This window comes from Carassius gibelio, chromosome A11, assembly GCF_023724105.1.
Source record: "Carassius gibelio isolate Cgi1373 ecotype wild population from Czech Republic chromosome A11, carGib1.2-hapl.c, whole genome shotgun sequence".
NCBI classification, from domain to species: domain Eukaryota; kingdom Metazoa; phylum Chordata; class Actinopteri; order Cypriniformes; family Cyprinidae; genus Carassius; species Carassius gibelio.
Window position 1 is genome coordinate 6,787,710 of NC_068381.1, and position 20,817 is coordinate 6,808,526.

General features: G+C 36.1%; 2 protein-coding genes across 3 annotated transcripts; one reads left to right on the forward strand and one right to left on the reverse strand.

Moving 5' to 3' along the window:
- The first annotated feature begins 1,270 nt into the window (after positions 1-1,270).
- Positions 1,271-10,293, forward strand: LOC128022180 (neurexophilin-2-like). 2 transcript variants are annotated; one of them, XM_052609488.1, is made up of 3 exons: positions 1,271-1,413; positions 7,203-7,324; positions 8,944-10,293. In XM_052609488.1, exons 2-3 carry the CDS (start codon positions 7,274-7,276, stop codon positions 9,688-9,690), a joined length of 798 nt encoding a protein of 265 aa, XP_052465448.1. In that variant the 5' UTR covers positions 1,271-1,413; positions 7,203-7,273; the 3' UTR covers positions 9,691-10,293. The 2 variants fall into 2 exon arrangements, with proteins under 2 accessions (XP_052465448.1, XP_052465447.1); XM_052609487.1 differs by lacking the exon at positions 1,271-1,413 and adding an exon at positions 6,256-6,618.
- A 910-nt stretch (positions 10,294-11,203) lies between these two features.
- On the reverse strand, positions 11,204-20,016 carry LOC128022175 (speckle-type POZ protein-like B). Its single transcript, XM_052609482.1, has 13 exons — positions 19,800-20,016; positions 18,219-18,334; positions 17,300-17,407; positions 16,784-16,908; positions 16,573-16,694; positions 15,541-15,692; positions 15,317-15,444; positions 15,053-15,230; positions 14,803-14,858; positions 13,747-13,869; positions 13,491-13,633; positions 13,059-13,112; positions 11,204-12,210 (listed from the first exon to the last, which is right to left on the reverse strand). The coding sequence occupies exons 4-13, from the start codon at positions 16,859-16,861 to the stop codon at positions 12,066-12,068; spliced, it is 1,179 nt and encodes a 392-aa protein (XP_052465442.1). The 5' UTR covers positions 16,862-16,908; positions 17,300-17,407; positions 18,219-18,334; positions 19,800-20,016; the 3' UTR covers positions 11,204-12,065.
- Positions 20,017-20,817: the final 801 nt, after the last annotated feature.

Below are 20,817 nucleotides of genomic sequence, written 5' to 3' on the forward strand. Positions count from 1 at the left end.
GGACACCAGAACAAATGGCATATTAGTCAGGTATTTTGGGGTCAATAGGGGAATAAATTATAGATCAATATTCCTATGAAATATGAGATTTTGCCAAGTTATTAAACCCATTATAATGCTTCTTTTTTCATTATGGTTTGCCCCAAGAACACATTCATATGGAAATTAGATGCAATGTATATATGCATTGTATAGAATGGGAACGTCTATGGACATTTTATGCACGTATTGCATAAACTAAAATAGTATATCAAATCATTCTTTCATAAAACAGTTGAGAATCATCTTTGTACAAACTTTGGTTGAAAATAGCCTGAAACCTAAAAACTGCTGAATGAAAAAAATATATTTTTTTGCCTATATACATACTTTATCATACATTTTTATTGTTTAGAATAACTTAGTCCTGGTGTATATATGCTTGTTCAAGGCCAATCATTTTAAAATAAAATAACCTGCAGCGCCCCCTCACGGCTACTCTGGCTGAACTACAGTTTCCGGTTGATGGCAGCCAGGTCTCTCGGTTTTTTTTAAAAAAGAATACAACAGAAGGAATGTTTTTTCATTAATTTGAATTTAAAGACATTCCCTTGACATAATGTCATTGTACTGTGAGGGACTGAGAGACGATAGGAGAGTGACGAGTATGTCACAGACTTTAACAAAAAAAAAAAAGCAATGAAAGAAAAAGTACCCATGTATGAGTTTTGTTTTATATTGTTTGCAAGCGATGTACTTTTCTGAATATCAACACATAAATATGCTAATCATTTTAGATTTATATAGCCCCCCCCAAGTGTTCACTCATAAACTGAGGTAAATAACTCAGATCGATGGGCCTCATTAGTTTGAGGTCATGCACTTCAGTTTATGAGTGATCAATCAATTCCAAAAGAAATGCAAAACCTGCACTAATTAAAATGTAACATGTTTACAAAAAAGATTGAATCCGTTTAATAATATAACATAACAAAAAAAACGTTTTATAGAGAGATGTTTTTTTTCTTCTTCTTTTTTTTGTAGGCCATGCATTTTTGACCAGGAACACCACAACAGGATGGGGAAGAAAAATCACAAAAAGTTTTGGTTCAATATGATAATATTAGCATTTTCAGGAAAAAGAAAATCCTCTCTGGGTCAAACTGACACAACATGAGGTTTTTTTTTTTTTTAAGTCCCGTTTTTACTGCATAGATAGCCAAGTATTATTACAAGCCAATTTTGCCAATGGTGAATTACTGCTTTAATAATCGTATGTTAATTAGGTTAGATGTGAATTACGTGAATGTTGATCTTCAGATTATTGTGGACAAGCCTGAGTGGGATCAGGAAGCTGTCAGCAGGAGGCTCTGATTCTTCAGTCGTCAACAGAACTCAAGCAAACTGCTCCAGACCTCACGTGTTTCAACAGAGGTGAGCCAGTGTCATTCATGATCAGAATTCATGCTGCTTTTACGTGCTATCGTAAATATTTGTTTACTAGTCAGAAATTAATAACCTCTCTATTCATATTTACAACTGGGAAACTCTGGGATCATGATAATACTTGAGTTTCCGAGTTGGGCGAGCCGTAAACTTTACCAAACTGCCATAAAAGTTCAATGTGGCGATGGAGAGAAACCGCAGTAGTACTGTAAAGATTTATTTGTTTTTCTCACAGCGTCTTCATTGCTTTCTCCTGCCATTACAGTCATGTATATGAACATTTGATGTGTACTGTATGTATACTGAAAAGTGAAAAGCTTTTATTTGACCGAAATTTAGCAATGGACATCCAGCTGAATATCTAGATAGTGCTGTGAATGTTTATAAGGTTACCAATGAAGGCAGGCCCGTCGCAACAAGGCAGGCCAACCAAGCAATTGCTTGGGGCCCCGAGCTGACCTGGGGCCCCAAGACAACGACTGGTTAAGAATAAAATGCAACGACACTGTGTGAGCGCCCCTGTGATCGTCAATGCAGTAACATGTAATGACACTGTTATCGGGATCCCCCTCAAGGGGGCCCCTCTCAGTTGTCGCTGACAGCAGCAGGCCAACCAAGTCAAGTGATTTCTGCTTTTTTTTTTCGAACGGAAGGAATATGGTTACTGTAATATGTTTTTTTTTTAACGGGATAAGGAAAACGCAGATCAGAAATCGCAGACTGCAAGGAGTCAGCTGTGTTTTGATTTGAGGGCTCAGGCAAACATAAAGAGAACGTCGTGGCGTGTTTCGATTGCAAGAATCGCGGAATCCAGTCATAAAAACGGAATTTACAGTTTAACGCAGAATGACACGTAATTTGCCAAATTTTGAATGAATGAATTAAAAATAGGTCATTGCACTTACATCAAACCACGATACGGACTAATATCTGTAAATATTAAGCAGGAACAGTCTGTTTAAATATGAATCCTGCATGTTCTGCGTGTCTCTATTAATGAAAGGAGCAGAAGCGCGTCTTCCTTGAAGGCGCACTGAAGCGCGCGTGACGCTCGCGGTGATTTCAGTCTCGCGTCTGATGTCTCACTAAATAAGGATGTGAACACATGAACAACATCTACAGAACTGCTCTTAACAAAAACTTTAGTTTGCTTAATTTTCAATAATTAAAAGATAAATTAATGTTTGGTGTTTAATGTGCATCTCAGAAAATGCTTTATTTAAAAACCCACCTGAATGGCACTTAAATGCACTTAATTCATCTGTCAACTTTATTGTCATTGTTCAAAGTACAAGTACAGACAGAGAAACAATTATTAATAATTAAATGTTTTTTTTTTTTATGTAGGCTATGCATTGCATTCTATGCATTTAAAAAAAACATAATCTAAAAAAGGAAACTTAGTTGTTCATTTAACGCACCCCTGAGCTGGTAATAGTGACCTCTTTCAATATGCTAACAGTAAAATGGTAAAACGTACTTCACAGGTAATTTCAGATTTTTGTTTCAATTATTTCCCAGCTACACCATCAACTTCATCCTCAACATCAACAGATGCATCACTTCTCAGTGCTGATTTTTCCGCTATAAAGCACAAAGTACCAAAAGCTCGATAATTATAGCTGATATCCTGCACAGCCCAGAGTTTAAACTAAGTTTGTGCTGTCATATTATTAGAAGAAGAAAAAAAACAGTGCAAATCACTATTGAATTCCCACCAAACTATTTTTTCAAGCAGTATTTGCACTGTAAACTTTTTTTAATTTATATAAAGTGCGGGTGAACTTAAACTGTATGGCTATGCTGTGGTTCCTGTAGGCTTTGCGTGTGTGTGTGTCGGGGGGCCTCTATGTCCATTTTGCTTGGGGCCCCCAAATTCCTTCAAACGGCCCTGAATGAAGGGGGTACTACATTTTACTCAAAATCTGTTGGATATTGACTAAATATCTTCTAATCAGTACCTTTTGGCTTTAATAAGATTTCCCCAAGAAACGGGCAAGAATAAATAGGCTGTCCATCATGATTTCTGTTCTTTCTGACAACAAAGCACTTGAACATGAAAAGTAATTAGAACTTCAGAAGTGGGAAGTATGAAGTTGAAGATAACACATAAAGGCAGTTGTGATACATTTTTTACAGGATTATTTGATGAACAGAAATTTCAAAAGAATAGCATTTAGGAATATAAATTGTTTGTAACATTAGAAATGTCTGTACGGTCACTTTTCTTAAAAGATAAAAAAAAAAATCTTATAGACTGAATTTTGAACAGTAGTTTACATAAGTGGAACAAAATAGTGTTATATTTCTGGTATTTATTTTTTTATAATATTCATGATTGCCTTTGCCAGGTGGATTGATAAAATTCTGGGGCTTTTATTTCAAGTGCATCACTTTAACAGTCTGTGCACACTCCAACAATTTCTCATTTCAGTTTGATTTAGAGTTAGCAAAGTAACTAAAAATGACAAATAACTATTTATAACTTATCAAAATTTTAATATTCGAAGAAAGATGAAATATACTCCAGTATTATGCATATATATTTAGTAAAATAATTTTTTATGTGCATATATATTTAGAAATTTGCGTCGCTGCAAGGATCTGCTCTCTGTTCAGACCAATGTGTCCATTACCAAGGCCAAACCACGGCATCATAAGAGGTCACGATCTGTGGTAGGCCGCCCATTGCTGGCTGGCAATCTTCTTCGAAAAGGAAGCTTTGCTTGAACAGCACATTATCTCAGCAGCTTTATCCACTCGACCTTAGTGTGAAGCAGAAGGACAAACTTCTTGTAGATGGCAAGATTTCAAGATTTAATGCAGATTTGAAGCAGATCTCAGAGGTCGACTAATGTCCGGGGGAAATCGAACAAGCAGGAAGTGTCTGATGGCATAGACAGAACACGGCGGGTGCTGAAGTTTGATGACACCCCTAAAACTGTTGCTGTGGAAACTGCGGAACAGAGGAAAAGCCCTCAGCAGAAGCACAAACGTGGAGAGATTCGTGAAGCTCAGAATGGTTTGCAGGAAGAGATTTCTGAGGATTCGGAAGGGTTCAGGACACCCACAGATCTGTTCAGCGTGAAGCCCAAGATTAAACGAGGGAACCAGAAGAAAGTCTCTGCCTCTGGTGTTACAAAACCTGCTGTACAGAAGCCCAACTTCATATCCATGTTAGCCACACTGGTGAAGAATCAGAACCAGATTATTGAGGCATCCTGCAAATGAGTCTCTGTCGAAGTTTTGTAATTAGTTCTTTAAGTCATCTTGTTTTACTGAAGTCGCTGCTATCAAGTTTGGCTAATTCTGTTAATAGATATAATATTTGACAAAAGTCTGCTGATGTTTATTTATTGTTGCAGTTGTTTATGTTTTAACATTTGCATTTGCATTAATAAATACAACTTGTTCTAAATGATCTGTTTGTGTATGCTGTTTATTCCACAGTGTCTTGAACTGCAGTTACTGTAATAACCACAGAGAGGAGCTGTTTCCAAACAAACTTGCATATCTTCACTCCTGTATTTTTAAATATTACAATATATGGCCTTAAAAAAAACATTGTCTCACACTTTTATCAAATTGACTTAACATGATGTTTTAGAAATCTGTAATTCTGTACATAATGCATGACTTCGTGTTTTTCAGTGGATCGAGGAAAATGGTTTTTAAACTTTATTTAAATAGATACATATAGAGTCAGCAATACATAAACTATATATATATATAAACATTAAAAAAATATATATTGATTGTTCCATAATGGTTCTTTGAAGAACGGTTCACTGGAAGGTTCTTTGGGGAATACAAAATTGTTCTTCTATTGCATCACTGTTTTCAGACACACTAATGGACAAATTTTATTGTTATTGATTATTAGACATCTATACCTAAAACCTTATTATTGAGATTCTAGCTGATGTATTTAATATAATATATAGACGTAGAAGGTTTTGTGTCAAAGGATCATTTATAGAAATTTCTGATTTTCTGAAATTTCACTTGCAATTTTGTTTCAGACATTTTTTTTTTAAACCTTATAAAAAAAAAATAATATTTATTTTCTTATTTTTTATCCAAGCCAACATTCTAATATAATATTTTGAATGTTGACAATAAAATGACACTTGTATACAGGAAGGCAAGGGTCGACTATGTTATGAAAGGTAGATTTAATTTGTGGTTTTTCAGTAAAATTTTATAAACTTGTGCAAATGTATTATTTGTGTGGCAAAGCAATGCTTAGATTTTTTTTTTTTACTTTTTTTTTGTTGTTTTCAACTTACTACTGTACTGTAATTTTAACTCCAGTACAGTTAAAATTGTACATTAAGCCCCAGTAGCATAAGATAAACATACATTCATTTTTATTTTTTTGTGGATTCCATTTTCAATAGCTTTTTATTTTATTTTTATTTTTATTACCAAGCCTCACTAAGAAACATTCACTGGATCTTAAGACTATCCCAATTAACTATCCCAATTTTATTTAAATAAATAAACAGATCTTAATATAATACTAAGGAAATGTAAAAATATGATGTGTTATATTTGCATAAATGTATTTTATTTTTGGTGATTCTCATGATGATAAAAGAGTCAAAATGCTTATGAATAGCCAAAAAAAAAAAAAAAACACCTGTCCACAAGGCAAGTCTTCTGTTGTTTTAACACTTAGTGGTTTTAAATGGATTTACACAGATAAACAGCTTTGAAGTGTGATGTGTGCTGTTATTGGTGCTGATGTTGAGGGGTTGGGCTCAGTGACTCCACTGTCACAACCTAAAAGCGCACTGATCCATCACACAACATCCGTTTAGGAAGAGCGAGCGGGCAAGGATGCAGCTAAACCGGACTTTTACTTAGAGAGCAGTTTTATTATTATTATTATTATTTTCTTTTGGATGGACAATCACATCCACACATAATCGTGTTAGGATATATGAGTGTTGCAGAGGAAAGGCATGCAGCCGAATGATCAGAGCTAAGAGGATTTAATGCAGCTGGACATGACCCATGCTGAGTAAAGAAGAAGATTGTATAGTTTTAATCAAGTTTTTATTGCTGGTCACTTTGAGTTTGGACTGTCGAGGAGCGATGTTTGTCTTCATCTCTTTATGCACTCTGTTAACTACACTATAAGTATGCTCACTGCACAGAGATGTATGGTTTCAACTCTACAGTAAAAGGGTGAGTTATACTACAACTGATTACTACACATAATTTGCTATTTATTCATTTATATGGTAATGCTTTTGCATTATTTAGTTCGGTGCCCCTATTTCATGTAATATGGCTTTATATAACAAAAAATAACTAAACCTCTTCTCAAAATAATAATATTGCTCAGTACATTCGGGTACTTGACATTTTAAGCTGTGAAAGCTCTGCGGTTTCCTGCAGTGTCATTCTATGCTCCATTTAAAGCTAATTTAAACAACATTACTGTAATTTTATTGAAAGTTTTTATGACTTCAGTTTATTTGAGAGACTACATGGTGTGTTTGTAGTTTTTAAAATTTATTTGTCAAACCACAGGATCTGCCAAGAGGTTAATAAAATGGTAAAAGCCTAATTACAACCGTAAAACAGTTTTATATAGCTTTTTACTTTCTGTGTGCATTTATATACATTTTAACTTGTTCGCAACGACATGCATTGCAACATGAAATAATGTAACTTTTAGCCATTTCTTGTTATTTGTTGTTTGTATGTTAACACTAATTTTCATATATTTCCTCATATCTTGAGCATGATAGGTTTTGTGCTTTTAGGAATACTGACACAAGACCTTGCCACGGGTGGACCTGATCTTTACTAAGCCAGATCTGGACTCAAAAAACGCATGAAGATGTGTCAGTGTTATTCTGCCCTGCTTATGAGCTGCTTGTACTTGGTATGAGTTTTATTTAAATTACTTTCTCCCAGGGTGCATTACTTGTGAAAGATGGAAAAAGACACTTTGTATTATTATTGTTGTTGTAGTTGTTGTAACTAATACTTATCTCTATATATACCAGTTGTCTTCACTGTCATGCTATTTTTTTTTAAAGCAGTGTAGTATTTGCTAAACAGGTAGGTATGAATTCAAAAACAAATAATTTTCAGTTTTTTTTAATATGTTAATGCATTGTATTATTAATTAACTGTAAAGAGACAAAATTGTTTGTATAACCCAAATATGCATTTAGTATATGCCATGGCTTTTCGTCTCATTTCCTCTGTAAATCTTTGAATAATCCAGTTTGCTCATGGCCCTTAATCCATCAGTTTTGCTCATTTCTCAGGAGGAGAACAAAATGTGCGTGTGTGTGATTGTGTTTTTATTTCCAAAGATTAATTTTAATGCATATGAATTGACTTCACAAACCCAACGCAGAGTTTAATTTAAGACTTTATCCCAGAAACCAGTTTAAGCCAGTTTAAGATGAAATGACAACCTCTGTGATGGCTCAGCCTTAAGTCCTCTCTCTCTCTCTCGAGACTTTTCTCTCACTTCCTTCACTCAAGTCAGATTTTTATTATTAGTCCTTTTCCCCCTCAATTTATTGCCATCCTTAAATTAAAAAAAAATTATAATAATAAATTACCTGCAGAGGATGTCGGTAGTTCTTTTTTCTGTGGATCATGAGTTTGCACTAAATCAGCGTTAACATACAGTAGATTTGGATTTTAATTAAGTTTGAATTGTGAAGTGTACAGCACAAATTATATAGGTCTCCTAAATTTCTACCCCTTTTGGCTTTTTATCTTTGGAAATGAGAGAGAAATAATGGAGAAAGCTGAAGACAGACTTGCGGAGACGGGGACTAAACAGCCTTTTGGGACTTATACGCTCTTTCATTCTATCAAATTATGCCTTTGAAAGTATATGTGAGAGGCTTTTGGGCTTTGTTGAAAGATAGAGAATGAGAGTAGGGCAGCTCCTCCCTGATCTTCCTCCTTTGGTCTTTCCTGGGCTGTTTTCTGTTCATTCATTTTTCACCACGACTGCAGTGCAAAACAAAGATGTCGCATTGATTGGCTGTAGTATTAAAATGGAACGTTACACTGAATGATAGCAGGAGTTTGTGACTGTGTGGGTGTCACTGTCTTATGCTTGAGGTAAATAATGTTTATTGAGTCAGTAGAAAAATTGCATTTCTAGTGAGATATTACATCCTGTTTGCATCATTTAAAACAGGGCTATCTCACACAGTTTTCAGTCTTCCATCCCCTCTTTATGTTTTGATTATTTATGTAGTGATTTATCTCCTTTTGAGTTCTTCTACATGATTTTAGTCATGTTGTACTGTAGTAGATTATTCATCTATTATTTCACATCCGAGATGTGAATGTGGACATGGTATTTGGGGAATCAATAGATAAAGTCCTGCAGGAAAATGGAAGTAGAGTAGTTTTTGAATGGCTTTATTTTTCTCCACTGGACTGGATTGAAATGTTATTTTTCCTGAGATACATTAGCATCTACAACCACTTTGGTTAACAATTCCCTTCCTGGTTTTGTCTTTGAAGGTGACATGTGGAGCAGAGCTCAGAGCAGCTGTGTCTCCTCTGGGTTGGGGAGAGAGTGATAAGGAGGAAAGCGTCTCTCCTTACGGCTCTCATTCAGGGATTCTCAAATCCCTGCGGCTTTTCTCCCACACGTCCCAATCTAACAGCCAGAGCCGTGAAACCGCTCAGGACTCTGGGGCACTGGATCTGTGGGCTTGGTTATCCAACCACACTGATACTGAAGAAACCCTCTCGAGGGCCAGACGTCGTCCCTATGTGAAAACGGGCAAGTTTAAGAAGATGTTTGGCTGGGGCGACTTCCACTCGAACATCAAAACAGTCAAGCTAAACCTTCTCATTACTGGGAAAATTGTCGACCATGGCAACGGAACCTTCAGTGTCTATTTCCGACACAATTCCACCGGTCTGGGCAACGTGTCCGTCAGCCTGGTCCCACCTTCCAAGGCTGTTGATTTTGAGATCACTCAACAGGAAACCATAGATGTACCTAAAGACAGTAAGGCCTTCAATTGTCGAGTGGAATATGAGAAGACGGACCGCAGCAAGAGGACATCTGTTTGCAGTGACTTCCCGAACAGGGTATGTCTACAGGAACAGACCCAAAGCCATGTGTCTTGGCTTTGCTCCAAGCCCTTCAAGGTCATCTGCATCTACATTGACTTCTTCAGTGCAGACTACAAGCTAGTACAGAAGGTCTGCCCAGATTACAACTACCACAGTGACACTCCCTATACCTCCGTGGGATAGCACAGCCTAGATTGGATGTGTTGAGGTAACTGAGGCGTCATCTCTTTGTTACAGCCTCTCTAGTCTGTAGTTTCCTTAATCTGTTCCACAAAGAAGCAGATAAATGGGAGCAAGGCCAGATCGAGGAACCACTCTTCTGATTCTATCTTACTTGTCCTTCTATGTCGAGGAATGGAATAGTTCACCCAAAAAAGTATTCCGTTATTTCTGTCATCATTTTCCACAGAAGAAAGTCAGTCAAACAACATGAGGGCGAATAAATGACAGAATTTTCATTTTTGGATAAACCCATGCTTAACCCAGGCTAAGTCCTGATTTCTGATTTACAGTATAGTGACCCCCCCTGACCCTTTCTCAGTGACTCTTGTGATGTCATCAGTGTGATGTTTTAAAATCTCCAAATCAAATGTAAGCTGTGATTCAAGAACAGAAAAAAAAAGAAAACATCTTGTATTGCAGCCATTTGTGATGCTCTCCTTTTCATGCCAGCATATTTTTGTGTTCACAGAAACATTGTCAATAACTAAGCTTGATGTTGAAGCCCTAATGTGCTCCTCAGTTCTTTTGTATTTTGTTTCTGTTATTAAACAAATGATTAGATTTAAGTTTTCAGAATGCTCTTCTTGTGTATATTTTTTTTCTTTGACTCCAAGAATGTTAGCAGCTTTTTGGTGTACAGCTTAAGAAATCCTTGCACAGATGCTGCAAACAAATAACGTTTTTGAAGTTAGACAAAGCTTAGGTCAAGTCTGTTACCAAATCTTCTTAAATCTTCCACATTTGTTACCAAATCTTAAAAGCCTCAATATCCCTCTGACTACCGGAGGAGAGTCTCATTGCGGGACAGACATTTCGTCAATTTGACCTCTGTAAATTCAGCCATATGAAAACATTGTTGATGACATTGTTTTACGTCGGTAGAAAGAACGGTTTCATTCACAAAGGTCTGACCGTATGTGCAAACTCTGATCTGAAAAAATGCACACATAATGTCTGTGTAATCTCACGGCTTGATGAACAGGGCGTTTGAGGATTTGGAGCACGCTGGCTTTGATCTCAGCTTAAGTCGTCTCCAGATGTTTAAAGACTTTAAAAAAAAAAGTAGTTTTATAACAGTTCATTTAAATGATTTTGGAAGCCACAAACCAAAAAAGAATATGGAGTGTTTGCATCATGCTAGTGTCCATTGGAGATCAATCCTTAAGGCATGTTAAAGATCATACAGCTCCACACAGGTACTGATATATTATAAACTGAAACTTCTAAAAGACTGTAAACTTACCATCAAAAAAATTTAAGCTAAAATTTTATAACTTGGACTGACTTCTAAAATAACGGTTCGCTTTTTTCTCCAAATCTGATCACCTGCCAACATTTTTATGGGTCAAGAAAACTGAATTATACAGTGTGGCCATGGGAAAAGAGTGGTTAAAGTAAAAGAGTTTGCTAACAACATCCAAAAGTCAAGTCTTAAGGACAGGAGGATTTTTTTTTATAAATCACAAAGCCAGGACATTTTTTTCTCATTTTATTTTCAAAGCAATAAATCAAAGTTCTTTTGTACCACAATACATTTTTTTCCCCAACACAAAGAACTCTCCTGATCCAGAGTACGTTAAACCATTGAAAAGAACTTCAACTAAAGTCAGAACTAACTGTGCGAAAACTGAGGGGAAAACAAGTTCTGTAAACAACACGGTAAACAAATCTTCATATTTACCATTAGTTTAAGTTGGTGCAAAATATCGACGTCTTGAGCCGTTTTCGTGTAATACTCTTTCGTGTAATTTCGCTTAAGTATTCTACAGCACGACCTCAGTTAATACTTACGCCAATTTGAATGATGCTAAACATACAATGCGACATTCTGCCAGCAATATAGGCAACATTATCACTTTAAAAGTGTCAGTGGAGACGATCTTTGCACTCGATGCATGTGCATGGGTATGCATTTAGTGAGTGTATACTTGTTTTCTTTTTAAACGTCAGACCACAAGTTCACAAAAAGGGCTAATGCAACCCTCCCCCGAACATGTAATATATAAGGTCCTAAACACCACCATGTTAAAACTACTGCATTATGTGGGAGCTAGTGCAATCCAGACATGTCTGGGATCAGTCGCAGCAGGCACGTAGCTACACGTAGAGACACAAAGGTGCGGAGGGGCAGATCCTTTAAGGCCATTTTTCAAATGACGTCCAGAGTAAACAGCAAGGCGAAGTCCATTTCTTCTTGAGCACTGTGGTTTGAACTAGTTCCTCTATCCAGTCTCTGGTAAGGGCGACGGGCGAGTGAAGAAGGAGGGGGAAGTAGGGCTCGTTGGAGTAGTTGCCTCCTCATGCGTTTTGTTCTAAGCAGTCTGTGAGGGCAAAGGTCAAGACTGTTTTAGCCGTTTCCTAGGTAGACCAAAAGGGGTGCACTGGGCTGAAGCAAGAGCCCGGAAAGCCTCGGCCACTAAGTGAGGATGGGACTGAATCATCGCTTTCCAACCTGCGGTCTCCATTATGTCTGCGGCATGACTGTGAATGAGCAAAAACAAGCCTGAAGGTTACTATCAATGATATAACATTCGTCTCACGCTGATGAAATTAGTAAAAATAATCTGGGATTTTTAGTAATTCTAAGAAATCATAATTAAGAATGCTCTGGGTTCAAAACAAGTTAAGCTTTATCTTGCAAACTGATTCAAAGAATAGAAATTAAAAAAAATATTTTTATAAACACATTTAATTAAATACATTTTAGTGCTGTTGAATACTTAATTGCGATTAATCACATCCAAAATAAGTTTTTGTTTACAATATGTGTTTACGGTGTATATTTATTATGGATTTGTAAATACACACACACAGTACATATTTAGAAAATATTTAATGTTTATATTTAATGTTTATACATTTATATATTCATTTTCTTATACTTTTTATGTAAATAAATGTTATATATAAACAACATTTGTCTAAGAAATACACATGTATGTGTATTTATATATACATAATATACACATTATGTAAACAAAAACGTATTTTGGATGCAATAAATTACAATATATATTGTGGTTTGGAAGTTTTTTTGTTTTGTTTTTTAATAAAAAAATCTATAGCTTGAAAAGCTAAAGCCATGGTCTCGTGTAAAAGTGATTTTACCACAGTAAAAAGGTTTGCACAGTTACTTTACTGTCGACAGAGCTCAGAGTGCACTGATGCCCAGAACATTCCTTTAAAACGTGACCATACAACAAGATCTTATGTTTTACGGATATCTTAAGTCACATAATTGCTACGCAAACAGGAGCTTCCTGCTAAATACAGATGTGCTTTTTATTTGCAGAGGACTCTGGGAGATGGTAACATGTTGCCACACATACTTGCTATTCCAGTTCTTCCCATCTTTACAGCCCAGCTGTCTAAGAACACTGCATCTGAGGAAAGAGACCAGAGCAAGAATTCACACAGAGCTCCCAGAATGCACTGCAGCCACCGCTGTCGCCATTAGATATATAGAAGCCAAATAATTCCAATTAATATAATTGTCTGCTTTGCTTTTAACCAGTCATCTATGCATAGAAAAAATGCACATGGTTTTACCTTCAAACTCAATATAGTATTTATTAAAATTATTTTTATAATATAGATATTATATTTCTGCTCTAGCATGTATCCTTTCAAAACAGCCCAATTAAACCTGGGAGTAATTAAATTGGCAAATATTTACAATGTAAATACAATTATGTTTAAGTGTTCAGAAAACATGGGAACAGTAAAGTATACAAAGGATGTTTTTGAGTATGTGTTCTTGCCTATTAATGAAGTCTATGGCTTGTGCTTTAAGCTGCTCTGCGCTGTGAAGGTCAGCCAGAATGAGGATGTCAGCCACATTCTCCACAGATAAACTGTTACAGAGAGCCTCCTCACATAAAACCTTTAATCTTTCCAAAGCATACTGAAAAGAAGGAGAAGAAAACAGACTGTGGGTCAATCACAGGAAGTGTTCACACACAACAGCAGCACGGAGACAAACAAAAGCGCTCTTCCTTCAGAGCAAGAGTGTGTTACCTTGTCTGCAGCAGCTAACAGGTTGTCGGCCATTTTCTCCAGGTTAGGAGCTTTACCAGTGTAAATAAATACCATCATTTCCCTAAATACATCCGGTTCCACATCGCTGATGTCCACACGGTTCTGCAATGGGGTTGAAAAAAAAAACTTTTGAAAATCTGATTTAAAATCAAATTGAATAAAATATTTGTAAAAATGTACATTTCATTGCTGCTTAAACATGGTAAGTTTTATATAAATTTTTAGTTAAAACTAATAGTATGTAATAACAGTGTGTGTAAAATGATAATTTTCATAGGTAACCCTGGTCCACAAAACCAGTCTTAAGTCGCTTGGGTATATTTTTAGCAATAGTCAAAAAGAATTGTATTTTTTCAAAATTATCGATTTTTCTTTTATGCCAAACATTAGTAGGATATTAAGTAAAGATTCCTACTGTAAATAAATCAAAACTTAATTTTGACTAGTAAAATGCATTGCTAAGAACTTCATTTCAACTTTAAATGCGATTTTCTCAATATTTAGATTTTTTTGGACCCTCAGATTCCAGATTTTCAAATAGTTGTATCTCTGCCAAATATTGTCCGATCCTAATAAACCATACATTTATTGGAAAGCTTGTTTATTCAGCTTTCAGATAATGTATTAATATCAAAACAAACAAAAAAAAAAAGCCTGGTTTTGTGGTCCTGGGTCACACACACACACACACACACACACACACACATATGTTTATTTTTATTGCATTTTAAACATTATGTGTGTATTTTCATTTTATAGTATACATCTTATAATATAATTTTATTTTTAAAAGTTTTATTTAAATTATATAACAAAATCATAATAATTAGTTACATACATATACATATATATACATATATATATATATATATATATATATATATATATATATACACACACACATATATACATATATATATATGTAAAAAAGAATGTAATAGCTACTTTTATTGTAAAATGTGGTAAACAGTAATTCTTAAGAATCAAGAGTAGATCCATTCATTCCTGACTAGTAATGTTCATCGTATCACTTACTTTTTTACTCTCCTCCATTTTGTGTTCAAACATGGCATTGAATACTGGCGACCTCGCTGGCAAAGGAAACACGGATCATCAGTTTCAAGTGAATCATCTGTGTGTAAAGTACTGCTAAATTCAGCATGTGCCTCATTATCATTTCACTGAACATTCTCTATTGTCTGTGCAGCTTGCCATTTAGCAAGGAGGCAAAATCTGGGTGTACCCCAAACGTCTGTCAGTGCCGTGTTGGGATGAGTAAGCTCACCTGCCAGTATGGATTTGTGCGCTTTGAACTCTTGCCCTCCCACGAACAAGCTGCAGTCTGTGAACCTGGAGCCTTCCCACAGGTTACCCAAGTCGTCGGAAAGCTGACACTCCGGAACCTTCAGCATGTTTGTGTTCGACTGGCCAGAGATGTTTACAGAGTCCTGGACCACACTTACCTAAACAAATAAGTCACTGGTTTTGAAGCAAGGACATTTCTAAATCCAAATATTTAGTGTACTTGAATTGTGACATGTTACGGTACCTCACAGAACAGAGTGAGCTTGTCATCAGGAAGAAGTCCGTTAGCTTCGTCCAGCAGGAAATCTCTCCTGATGAACTTCTTGAAGCCCCAGTCTTTTCCCTGGACGAAGCGGTAGGCTCTTTGGCTTTCTGAAATATAGGCAGAACAAAAGAAGCACAATTATGAATCTTACAGTTATTCCACATTACAAAACTCAATCCTGCGAGTGTCTGAAAAACTCTTACCCATGGCTTTAGTTTCTTCTCTTTTGGCGTTCAGTAAAGAAAACTTGAACTTTGCTCTAACTTCACTTTTTGGGCAGCTGACAAGCAATAAGTACAGAGAGAGATAATCTTTACTCTCATCATCCAGTCCCTTTGGGTTCACTCGCAAACACCTGCAGAAAAGGACAAACAAAACCAGAAGAGTGTTCAACAATTTTTGTAAAAATCATTTCTAAATAACTGTTAAGAATTTGGAAAACACCAAATTTGGAAAATCTATGTGTCCATATAAAATAAAATGCTAAATACATACTGGAGGACAAATGTTTTAATTTTTTTTTTTTTTTGAAGAAATATCTAATGCTCATCAAGACTGCATTAATTTGATAAAATAAAAAATATTAAATACAGTAAAACAGTTATATTGCAATACATTATCACAATTAAAAAAATTTGATTTGAATATGTTGTAAAATGCAAAACCTGTGATGGCAAAGCTGAATTTTCAGTCTGTTACAAGAAATTATTTTAATATGATGATTTTCTGCTCAATTATCATCAGTAGCCTACTCAATAATTTAATAATAGTTCTGACTATTATCAATCCTGAAAACTGTTTCTGTTTAATAGTTCTGTGGAAACTTTTAAATCGAATAAACTTCTTTCAACAACATTCAAAAAACAATTATTCTAAACTTTTTATCGGCAGTGTATTATTTATAGGCCATCGGAGGAGCAGTCACACTCAAGGAACTGAGATCGAAATATCTAGATCTTCAGAGACAAAGATTCATCGATAAAAGCATTTCTTTGGCTGTCAGTGACAAAATAAATTTTTTTCAGTTCTTCAAATTTGTCCCAGACGACTCCGTGTAATCCCAACCTAAATCAAAATGGGCCACCGTTGTTTCACAAACAATGATATTTGGAAAGGTCAAGCCTGTATTTGTGCGAGTATGTTTGGTTGAAGAGGATGGCAAGGCATTAGAGAGAAGAATTAAGAGGCCACTTGAGAGCTTTCGACAACACTCCGAACACAGTAAAAAAACACACCATTTCATCTTGTCGTTGGGCCCCGAGGAGAAGGTCGAGCTCCTTACGACTTCTCCCATCTCCTCCCGACAGAAGCTGAAGTTGTTAATCGTCCACATGTAAGAAAACTTTACGACTTTCACCTGTGAAAAAAAAAAAAACCAGAGGGATATTTATGACTGGTGTTCTCAACTCAGAACGATTAATTTTCCATTGGCTTAGTCTCTCTCACCTGTGTATAACACCAGCTTTCTGCCACAGGTCCGGATGTCATTTCCCCTGGGGGAGGGGGTGTGGGAACCCGCGACATGGCCTGCTTTCACCCTTCAACGTCCCTGATTTAGCTCACTGCTCGGCCTACACACAGAACCAAGACAAAACTGTGTAACGGTAGTCGAAACAGGTCAGTGAGTCAATATGATTTCCCAATATGAGAACTGGTTACAATCACAAGGCAGCTCTTTCAAACGTCTATAAATAACCACAACTGAGGTACACTATTAGGTCAAAGTTTACATGTAATGGTTGCTAACACCAAATGCATTCAATTATAGATTTAGCCAATGTTCTACTAAGAGACTAGATTTTTGCATTTTCTGAAAAAGGAAAAACCACCAATTTTTTTTTTTACTGACCATAAAAAGACTGATACTGTAGATGCCACAGTAATAGAAACAGATGACCAATAGTAATAGCCCAAAGTGAGTAATACAGGGGGTCACTGGGAATATATAAAGTCAAATAATACCTTGTGTTCAGAGCCCAGCAGGTTGTGTTTCCATGTCATCCCTGGGCCAGAGTGACTGGAAACAATGACTAACAATGCAAACTGACCTCAGGCTCCAAACAAGCCATCCTAAACACACAGACGCAGAATTAACCAAACATGCATCCAAGCCATGAACATCAGCAAAACTCTACACTATTTAACATAACTGGGCATACAAAAGCACAATAACGTATAGTACTTCCAGAATTTTCGGTACATAATCAATCCAGGGCATTTGTTGCATAATGTTGATTATCACAGAACACGATTTCAACTTGTCCATTAGTTTGCAAAAAAAAAAAAAAAAACCTTGATAAAGGAATGCAAGCAATATGTTAAACTCATCTTTTTTGTTAAAACACTAATTCCTCCAACTTATTGTTTGAGCTGTAAATTACTTCTAGGTAGAAAACTAATTTTCTACATGAATGAGCTGCTATATTAGTTACCTAAAATAATATCTGTGAATGCTGCCATAACATGAACAGGTGCCGGTAAAGACAAAAAAAAAACGGATTTAATTTGGATGATTTCTGACTGTTTTTCAACACCGGATATTGTGAACATATGCAGATTGTTAGCTTAGCTTAGCACACACAAATATGGATTTAACTTTACACAGACAAGGGCAGTTCTGTAACTATTATGTATCATATCTTGAGATTATAAACACTATATATTTTAATGTTTATTGCTTTGCCCCCATTTACTTCCATTGTATGATTTATTGATTATTTATGCTACAAAAGCGGTCAACTGAGCATAACTTGTATTGGATAAAACAATCCGGCTGTACATGACAAGTCATTATTCACCATTCTGTACAATCAAGTCTTCATTTAACACGTCTACACACCATGACTGACCTCATGAAAAAAAAGCGCACACACACACTCACCTCAGTAAGAATGCTGAATCTCACTTGTGGGAGTTTTGCGAGCCTTTTAGACTGGAGAGCTTGGCAGCCGAGGGCAGTTCTGTGGGATGCCACTCTCAGCAGACACTCAATGAACCCTGGCAGGAACAACAGTATTTTAACACCACATGCACTGGGACAGCATCAGGTTCTGTCCCAACCGCTTTGCAGCCCACGCTTCTGACTACAGACAACATAACACTGATATGGGCTTTTCAAATGTCGCGTCCAGTGAACAAGATGATCTAGAACTAATTGAAAATACAAGTCGTGTTTGGGAACGTTCTGTCATCTGAGAATGTAAAGAACACAGCAAAGAGTGCAAAGGACATTATGTCGTTTGCTTAATTGATGCAGAAGAGCACAGAAATGGATAAGCCAGCTGTAGAACAGTTAAGGAGACCATCAGATCTAAAACAGCCACAAAATATAAGTTTATGAAAATACCTTTTCAAAAACAATGCTGTGCCCCTATGGTTAAAAAAAAACATTATCAGGAACACAGATTACTCAAGGTCACTAAAAATCTGGTGAAATAAATTGTTTTACTATTATTATTTTATCCACTAACAAGGCTGTTTGTAGAATCTGGAATAAAATAACTTCAGACAAAAAGGAAGAACCCCTGTTTAAAGTGGATAAGTCTATGGCCAAAGGAAATTACCTTTAAAAAAAAAAGAAAAGAAAAAGAAAAAGAAAATCAACCAATTATCAGAATGTCACCACTGGAACAGTCACAAAACATCCCTCCATCCCTCCATCTTCAGCTAACGTTACTTCGAATATTGTCCAGACATTGTCAAAGGGAAATTATTTTCCTATTTCAATTTAGGAGCTTTGTATTTATTTATTTTTTCTAGAAATGTGCTGTATAAAATAGACTTTATAAAATTTTTTACATAAAATAATTCACATTTGAAAGAGGCGTTCTCGAATTAATGAGTCAATCGGGTCTGAAAGAATCGGTTCTCTATAAATCAATAAGCTCATTACGAGTAAGTTCTTCAGAACCGCTCGAAACTATTTCGTTGTCGCGAACAAATCGTTCATACATGTTTTGTGAACGATTCACTAATAAGATCCGACTCAAAAGAACCATTAGTTCGCGATTCGGAGAACGCTGTAATGCGCTACGAAACCAGCCCCTCCGCCCCAAGTTTCTGTTATGAATCGATAACCGCGTTTCTTACCGCGTTCGAAGAACTTTGCACATACATATGAGCGATGAACACTTCTCGTCTTTCCGTTAGATCCGCTTGTAGTGCAATTGATGCGGAAAACGAACAGGAAAAGAGTCAAGGAAACCAAGTTAGCCAAGCAAGGCTCGTCTCGTTTGGCCTAAATTTCATGCACGGCCCAAACAAGAGACAGAACCATAACAAAGCCGAGTCAACTATGTTGATTTACGGCCGAAACAAAGAAAGATCCTTCTACCAAACCCCGCACGTATCTGATTTGTTTGTCCGAAAGCAGCACATCATGGTATGGATCGAGTAAGAATCTGTCTTTGTGTTAGTGCTCAGAGCGGTGGTTAAAATACAAGATAAAAATAATTTTACAAACCTCTCAGACACTCCGCATCACAGACATAGAAACACGGTACGATATGTGACCTGAGTGAGTCGTAGAAGGAATTTTGTGCGAAACGAGTGAACTTTTGAGCCTTTCTCTACAGATAAGGGGTGTTTTTCTCTCGCTTGTCTCTCATAGCGCTGTCTGCGCTTCAGCTCTATGCAGGCGCACTGCGCATGCGCACAGAACTTCCTCTCAAACCATCTGTTCTAGAGAAGCCCAGTTAGTTAGCAGCCTACGCTAAATTCTAATGGCTAGAAATGCGATTTACCACTACTGATGGAGTAATTATCGTGGTTATTTTAATTAGGTCGGCTACCATGACTTCGATAAGACGTGCATCTACATTTTATGATGCATAGCCACTCGCAGCTCCCATAATATTAGGGCAATTAATTAAATGACACGAAGACTGATGAAAGATATAACAGACTGAACCTATAATATATTGATAGGTTACTTTATATATATATATATATATATATATATATATATATATATATATATATATATATATATATATATATATAAACATACTGTGTTTTTAACCACTAGGCACGTCTCATTTTACAATCTCAAAACTTGACTGTCAAATATAATTTTTTTTTTTTTTTTTTTGTATGTCAAAATAAACGTACTCTTTTAGGGAAGTATATAGCCATGTGATGGCATGATAAGCATGACTATCTAGTTCCCCTGTCCCCACCAAACAGACTGAAGTGCCAATAGCATTGTATTTGTTCCTACTTCATCATTGTAAACTCTTGGCACACTGATAGTATCACTTCTGTAAATCTGAATGGGATAATATATATAGCATCATTTGATATCATGGGAGGAGATAAGAGTATTTTTGCAGGGGCTGTTGTAATGGTAATGATCCTCAACAAATCCAGGCTATCACTCAATGAACTATGAAAGACATCCTTTTAGCCAGGGGAGTTACACATGGAAATAATAACAGATGAAAAAAGTGACTTGCAGATTTGAATGGTTAAAAAAAGGGAGA